The sequence below is a fragment of the Geospiza fortis genome, unplaced genomic scaffold, assembly GCF_000277835.1.
Source record: "Geospiza fortis unplaced genomic scaffold, GeoFor_1.0 scaffold41, whole genome shotgun sequence".
In the NCBI taxonomy this organism is placed as follows: Eukaryota; Metazoa; Chordata; class Aves; order Passeriformes; family Thraupidae; genus Geospiza; species Geospiza fortis.
Genome location: NW_005054299.1, coordinates 22174222 through 22182884, shown reverse-complemented (window position 1 = coordinate 22182884; position 8663 = coordinate 22174222). Strand labels below are relative to the sequence as shown.

The 8663-nt window shown below is 40.2% G+C and overlaps 1 protein-coding gene across 1 annotated transcript in view; it reads left to right on the top strand.

Annotated features, from left to right (window-relative positions):
- Window positions 1-1758: 1758 nt before the first annotated feature.
- DACT2 (dishevelled binding antagonist of beta catenin 2) overlaps window positions 1759-8663 on the top strand; it is a 33837-nt gene continuing 26932 nt past the window's right edge. The window contains exon 1 of the mRNA XM_014308194.2: window positions 1759-2086. Coding sequence (XP_014163669.1) covers window positions 1759-2086 — 328 coding nt within the window. The remainder of the gene's footprint in view (window positions 2087-8663) is intronic.

Below are 8663 nucleotides of genomic sequence, written 5' to 3'. Positions count from 1 at the left end.
AACCTTGAGATTTCAGTGACTATCATTTGATGAAGTTCTGGCTAATTTCACTGCACCTAATTTCATTCCATTAAATTTCTTTTTTTTTTTTTTTTTTGGCTTCATTTCTTAATTTTTCAATTTTATTTAATATCAGTGTATTTTATATTTTAAGTCCACAATACTAAATTCAGTAGTGTGTGGGTCCATATTTATGAGTAGATAAGCTGGATAACTCTGTCATTCATGAAAATCTTCTCCCTGACTGCATTTAGTATTGTCCTGGCTTCAGTTTTGTCCCAAACCTTCCACTGCCATAGGCAGACTTATTCTTCCTTGTTCCCTAGCAGTCTATTTATTGTATGAAGACTCTCTGTTACCTACCCATCTTCTGCAGAAAGCATTTCCACAATCAATCTACTTCCATCAGTGCTCAAAATACAGATTTCTTTTTAAGTCCAAAAGGAACGATTTAAGTATCTGGTCTGATCACTTGTACAAAATGTGAAACTTTAGCCATTTTCCTTTGTTAAGACAACTCACTTTGAACTGAATTGCCAGCAGTAGTTGCCTTTTCCTTGTTTTATTTCTCCAATGTGCAGTTTTCAAGATGTCTTTCTGGACTTCACTACATTGGACTTGACTTACTCTCCTCCCTTATTCAGCTGTTCTGTACCAGTGCTTGGGAGGCAGCAATTGCTGATTTCTCGAGAATGGATGTTGTAATTAAAATGCAAGTAATTCCATCTACATCCCATTTTTTTTAAGTATAGCAACTATTGGTTGCAAGCAGCCAAATTATTTACATTTTCTTCTGTTTCAGAAAAACTAAGTGCAAGCTGTATTTAAAACAAAACCATGCCATTCCAATGGGGAAAAAAGCAATTACAACTGGAAGTAAAATCCTTTATTGGATTTTATATACATGCTGAAGACACTTCCATATTTCTTATTTGAACCTACATTTGGCAGCTAAACTTATTCACCCCTAATCACTAATTCATAATAAAATATCAGTGAGTATCTCACACAAACCACGTGGAAATAACTGTCTCAAGAACAGTGGTGACATCTGTTGTGGGTCAGGTTTCTCACATGAATTTCTTCCCATTGTCAGCAGAGAAGCTGTAAAGGGGGGAAGGAGTAGTTTTCCAAGTGAATAGATGCAAAGGAAGGTGGCTATTGTATTTGTGCGGTGCCCCGATGAAGGAAGGAATGATGAATCTGACTCCATGTTTTCAGAAGGCTAATTTATTATTTTATGATACAATATTATATTAAAGAACACTATACTAAACTAGACTAAAGAATACAGAAAGGATACTTACAGAAGGCTAAAAATATCATAATGAAAACTGGTGACTCTTTCCAGAGGCCCGACACAGCTTGGCACTGATTGGCCATTGAGTCAAAACATTCACACCCGAAATCCAATGAAACAATCACCTGTGGGTAAACAATCTGCAAATACATTCCACATGTGAGCACAACACAGGAGAAGCAAATGAGATAAAAATTTGTTTTCCTTTTTCTCTGAGGCTTCTCAACTTCCCAGAAGAAAATCCTGGGCAAAGGGATTTTTCAGAAAATATGAATGCCACAGGTGGACAATAGGTCTGCCATCCCAAAGTAGTTTCGGGGTTTGGGAGTCTTGTGTCGAGGGGGATGGGCTCTCCTGCTGGGGTTTTTTTCGGGAATTGCAGCACAATGCCATGAGAGGGGTTGGAGCTAACTTGACAGGGGAGTGGGGGCCGGCGTCCTGTCTTTTTCCGTTCGGTGATGGAAGGGAGCGCTCGCGTGTGTTGCGGCAGGCATGTGCCTGCTCCCAGCGCATCGCTGCGCTCTAGCTGCCTGCCCGGCTCTGCCCGCTCCCAGCGCTTCTGCCCGCTGCTGCGGAGGGCTGCCTCTGCTCCCGGATACGGCCGTGTCGTGACTTGCTGCCAGGGGTGGTACCAAGACCAGCCGCTACCTGTGAGTTTTACAAAAAGCAGAAATCTCCTGTCCTCGCCTTTGGCCGGGCCCCCACCGCCGCTGGAGGAGGCGCAGGCTCACATCGGAGAGCCCCTGCAGCCTTGGGGGAAACTGCTGAGCAGGCGGGGAATTTCTGGTATTGTTTTGTTAGTGGTGGTTCTGTCCTGTTGCGTATATATATTATTTTTTTCCAGTAAAGAACTGTTATTACTTCTCTCATATTTTTGCCTGGAAGCTGCATAAGTTCCCTTTGGAGGGAAGGGTCACTTACCAGGAAGATTCCTGCCTTCCTTGCAGACATCCGTCTTTTAAAGCAAGACAACATCTCAGCGTCTTCCATTCACAGTCCACAGCAATGTTAACCTGTCCATCACTGTCCCAGCTCCCCCTGCCCAAAAAACTGATACAAAGGAAAGATAAACAGGTCCAGCAGCCAGAGAAAAATCTTCCTGATATGGCCCTGGCACATGACAGAGAGGTCAGTCCAAGTCTGTTTTGGGTACATTAACTTTTTATTACCTATTTTCTAATTGGTGCTACCTTAATCATGTATTAAAGAAAATATATTATCCAAACTCATACACAATTTCAATGTACTTACTTATTAATATTCATATAGTAGTAGATTAAAAATTTGTTAAAATTTCCTTTCTTATTCCACTCCTTTCCATTCAATTGCATTTCAAATACTTGCTGTTCACTTCATAGTACTTTCATTTGAGGCTGAGAAAAATTATTCACCAGATTTAGCATATTCTGCTAATAACTTATCACCATTCCTGACTTCAAAAGTTTAAAGAGCTTTAAAAATTTCTGGCTGCTTATCACAACAGGGGACAAAACTCCCTGGAAGGATAACATCAAATTCTCTGGGGACAGATTAACAGGGGCAGTTATTACCTTGTCTACAAATCAATGAACTTATGGTTGGCCATTTTTTGTGTAAACTTGTGCAAGCTGTGATATAAAGGGGCACCTGAGTTATTTGTTTCTCAGCAATTAAGTAAAACTTACATGTTTATTTAAGATAACATTAATAAATTGTGCATAGTTTTGATGAGTTGCAACAAATTAATGTGATTTTGACCCCTATATCAGAAGTGCTGGCAATTACACAACTCCTATCCTTGTACTGTTTGCACGTGGCCATGCAAGCAGCTGTCAGCAAATGCTGTGCAAGACATCTATCTTTCTTAATGGAACAGGGTGCACTATACAGGGAGCAGCTGACCAGCTGTATAAGCAGGAAAACCAAAAATTTATTGCCTCAGATATGATCCTGCACTAATGATTTTGGCTACAGTCTTGTCTCTGCACAGCACCACACTATCAGGTGGATGCAGTAGCTTAGGTTATAACTAGTTGGTTGCTAGACAGCACAGCTGTCCAACAGCCATAAATTCTGGAAGCTTTAGTTCTCTTCCAGGTGGGCTAGAAAGTAAAGACCTGCATTTTACCAGCAGCTTGTTGAAACAAACACATTATTATAAAATGTTTCCACTGGAAAATTTGCTGGTTTTCAAATAAAATTTGTTTCAAAAATGATCTCTGATTGCTTCTGACAGTTACCCAGCTCCTCTGTCAATGCACTGGGCAGATACCTTCTTCTTCAAGCCCCCCTCCATCCCATGTCTGTCTGCATCTTGCACTGTTTCTCCCCTATCATTTAGTCCTGGGTATTCTCTATCCTTAAAGCTCATTTTCTCACTCCCAGCTAGTTCCTGATGCACAGACAAAGTCCTTACAATATCTGGTCTCTTTTTGGTTGTCTCTTTTAAAGATGCCACCACCTTAAAATGCACCCACTGTTCAGCATGCAAGCAACATCCCTAGCACATCTAATCATCCTTCCATAACTGCTATTAACTGCCAAGATGGCTCCTTCCTCTGTAAGGAACCTGTCTTTACAGGTCTTTCAGCCATACTCACATCTGATCCCCACCTTGGCTCAATTTTAAACACTCCAAAATCTCTGCAAGTGCCTTTTCTGGAAGCACTTCCATCTATCCCTGAGCAGTGTCTACCCTTAGCTTTCCATAGTAGGTGACTTGCCAAAGTTTTTTTCTCTCCACCTTGTCCAACAAAGCTGCCCTCCTGATTTCCTTCCTAGCTTTGTTCCTGATTTCCTCCAGTCACCATGACCATATCTGCCCTCTCCTTTCTTCCTTCCTGCACTCCAGAAAAGCCCTTGACATAGTGCAACTACTCCCCTGCAGCTCGCTGGAAGTCTCCTACCTCAGAACAGTAACATAAGCAGCCATTGCCAACTCGTTAGAGTAGAGGATGATAAGTGATTTCAGAGTATGAAGAAGTCCTAGGATCAATTTGTGGAGAGTGTTTTGATCCAGAGCAGAAAATTTTTCATTCCCTTCATTTGAGCTGTTTTCCTCTTCTAGTCACACAATGGTGAGAGATCATTTGGGGAGTCTGGTGAGTACTTCAGACTGACTTATGTGTAAGGCTGTACTCTGTGTGGAGAGCTATAGATATGCCAAAAATAACTGGCAAACTCACCAGCTCCATGCACTTGAGACAATGAGTAGAGCCTGTGTGACTTCTGCTTACCCCCAAGCCCACAACCTAGAGACAGGGGCTGGAGCAGGGCTGGAGTGCTGACTCCCATGTCCCCAAGAAGGAGGGGAATACCACATTGTTCTAAAGTTTGTCAGAGGTGGCTTTGTCAGGAAGCGCTTGGTCACCATTACTTCTCATGGGGATTCACTTTCTCCACCAAAACACACCTAATTATTTTTAGGTGAAGTTTCTCAGCTCCAGGATTAAAATTTTGTTGGGGAGAGACAGAAACAGACTAGTCTGCCCCGAACAGAATAATAACTAGGACATCCAAGGTACAGAGGAGAATATGGAATATACACAGAGAAAATATAGAATAAGGATTTAGAGGAGATCAGAAAGAAAGGAATTAAACATGTCTTTCCTATAACTCGGGTGTGGGGAAGCACTACATGAAGCACTACATAGCAATGTATTAATTATCTTGGAAAGCTCCCAAGGCTTTGTTTCTTCTCAAGGCAGAGGGGGAAAATTCAAACCTGAAGGATACAACAGCTACAAATAAACACAGTGGTAAAAGCTACTAAGGTGTAGGTGGGGTTATAATGTTTGTTTGTAAAACACTGTAACCAAAGAAATTTAATAGATAGCATTTGCATACAATTTGCTTAAAAGCTGCTATAAATGGCACCCATATAGACTGCATTTCTTTAATTTCCTATCCCACACTAGGATCCTTTTCTTCTTGGCATGCCACCCTAAAATCTTCTGGAATTTGATCCCTAAACCAGACTTGAAGCAATGGGAAGTTATCTGATGTCTTTGCGCCATCTACAGATCTCATCAGTCAACTCACATCTTTTTTTTTTTAATTGCACAGAGCACCAACTAGATGTTTTCATAGAAAGATCAATTATATTTGTAATTATAATTGTATTGTCTTATTCCTGAGAAGTAATAGTGTCTCAGAGTCCTAACTCACTCTTTTCCTTTTCCTTTTTTTCTCCCTCCTGTAATCACAGTCAGACTGACCTCCAACATCTTATTCAGAATTTCTCTAAACGATCTCCAACCCTTTAACAAGTCACCTCCTTTTGGTTTTAAAATGCTGCAATACTTAACTACCCCAGGTTCAAAAAAGTGTCTCTTGTTTATGATGACTTTTATCCCCAAATGTAGTTTTTTCCTCTGAGATGGAGAGGGCTCTTTTAAGAAACCAGCACAATGGCAAGATAATATTCTTTGTCTTTCCACAAAAAGAGCCTAAAGAGTAGTTTGTGAATTCCCAGGCTACTTCCTGGATGTGAAACTATATAAAATTAAACACCTTCTTCAGAGACGAAGAAAGGGCTAGGGTCTAAAAATTTTGCCTCCACCAGCTGGATACCAAACTCTTTGTGAGAGAAAGGCCTGAAGGCTGGAGATGTTCAGCTGAAAGCTTCTTTGGAGAGCAATCAATAAGCAGTAAAAGGAAGCTTGAGGGTACCCAAAACATTACTTTTCCATATTTGCCAATTTAATAACTATCTGTGATACTGGATATTAGGTTACGGTGACATGATCACAACAGTAACTCATTTAACTTTTAAAATTACAGCCCATTCATACTTTCATTAAGACAAGGAAATGCTTTCCCAGTCTGAGTTACACACTCGATACTTCAAGGGAAAAAAGAAAAAAAAAGGAAAGCGATTACTGGGCCTTCATGTAAGAAAAATCAGCCATTAGCACAGTCATAGGGGAGAGAGCAAAAGTGCAGCTAGAGAAATAAATTTCTGACAGTAACTAATACTGGATGGTAAGGGAAATAACTTATGTAATGGCACAGTCAGAGTATTCCTTTCTCCCATTTATACACCCATTCTTTAACAATCAGCAACTGTGAGGTCCTGAGGTCTTGACCTGATGGATGTACTCCAACTATATTTAGCAGTCACCAGTGGACCAATCCTTCGTGGTTTTTCCAGATCTTCTTCTGTCTGGCTATGTGAACTTTAGTTTCCACAGAATCCTGTAGCAATAAGTTTTGCAACTGAGTTCAGTGTTGTGCAAAAAGGATTTTTCTAGTACTGTTTCTCCCCTATCATAAGTCCCAAACTATTTTCCCCTATAATCATAATGATAATATATTATCACCCTATAAAGACTTTTAGGCAAAAAAACTAACTAGAAACTCTATTTCCTAGTATAAAACCTGCAAAGAAAATAATCCTTTGAAAAAAAAAAGGTATATATGTCTTTTAGAAACCTCCTTTAAAGATAAAAATTAATTCCTTTTTTCTTGCTAAATTATACTTATGTATTTGCAAGTCTAAAGAATTGCAGGAGGAAAGCCACTTTCTCCCTAAGTTCACCATACACTGCTCAGTGTTAAAGTCAGAACTAATAGTCATTCATACATCTAAGTTGAAGTAAGCAGTTTTGCTTTGTCAATTGATACTAGAGATGAAAAACCTGCCTAAAAACTGTGTGTGTGCTAATACTGACACTCTTTAAGTGTACTATGCACAACCTCCTTACTGCATTTTATACACCAACTCACACACACACACAAGTATAAAGATAAAATGCAGTTAGATTTTTCTTTTTAATTCGGCAATTCTGAAACTAATTTAAATGGAATATCATTCAAGGTCCACTACTGCAAAAAAAGCACCATCAATTTAAGGTAAACAGGGAAACAGCTGTTTTCCTAAAAAGTTGTCTTTAATAATGTCAAAGGCTTTCTTGATACTGTTTTATATTATTTGGGATGACATATTTTTTACGTTGGTCTCTTACACTTGAACACAACACGTAAAGTATTTTTTTGCAACATTAATTAATGGTGCCTTTATTGGTACCTAAAAGGAACTGGACAGATTTCTGATCTAAAATTTGCACAGTTCAAAAAATGATGTCACAACACACAAGTGGTTGAAAATATTTCATGGAGCATATTTTATTAGACTATGGTACTTCTTGCAAAGCAATTTCATTGACTCTTGTAGTTTTTTAATAGAGGGAGATATATATGAAAGTGGTGCATCACATCAAACTCAAAATAGAATGTTTGGGATTGACTCCTTTCTGGAATGTTGTCCTGATTTCTTCCTTTAATACTGTTTAGACTTACTGATAGTTCATTAACCTAACATAGTATGTGAAATACTTTACATTTTAAGAAGCAGCTAAATGCTACCTTTAGACTATTTCCCATCTTTATTCGGGTAATATATATCATAGTATAGCTGCAAATAGTGTTAGTTTAATACAGTATATATGGATTTTTACCCCGACAGAATTTACCTTGCCCTGTCAAATAATGAATGCTTGGCAATCCCAGCTTTTTCTCCACTCAGCCCTCCCCAAACGTGGTGCAGTCTGGCGCCGGGCCATTAGATGTCACTGTGGACCACGCAAAAGAAGACGACCAAAGAATGAACTAGCATCCTCCCCTCTGCAAACAGTAACCCCAGTTTCAAAACAGGTCTGCATCTTCAGCGACTGCGGCATACCCATGTGCCATGTCCCATATGTGCACCTTGGCCTCCACCACCACGTTCCTCTGCAGCTGCTGCTCTGACACAACAGCACACAGTGGAAAGCAGGTCAGGCTCCATACAGCAAAAACCTTCTCCTGTCCTCCTTTCATTTCATGACAGAACAATTTCCAGGGTCCGTAGCACCATGAAAAACACGGCTGTGGGTGCCTCCCTTCTGGAGGGCCAAAAGGCCATGCTGAGTGTGATGTCTAAGTTTAAAGCAAATAAGTCACCACATGAGATGTATGGTGGATTGGATCTGAAGCCAACTGAATAACATTCGATTGCTGCACTGGATTTTTATGGCCTCCGACTTCCTTTAGTCTTTTTCATTGTTTGGTTGGTTTGCAGTTTTTTCCTGAGTTGCTCCCAGTGAAGCATTGCATCAGTTTGTTGCAACTACCCCAGGGGAAGCAGGGCGTGACCTTGATCTGTGGGGAAGCAATAGCAGTGATGAGGTGAGGTGTTCCCACAGCTGTGGGATTGGAGGTAGATTCTGCTGATGCTGGAATCCCGGGAGGGAAAAAACCCACTTATTGACTTCTTGTGGCAGCAGGATCACAGTCCAACTGCAGTTATGGTCTCTTTGTTACATTCCCAACCTTCCAGGCTTGGGCATCACAGTATTTTATGCATGAACTGCAGGGAATAGAGCTGCTACATCATAACAGGAAA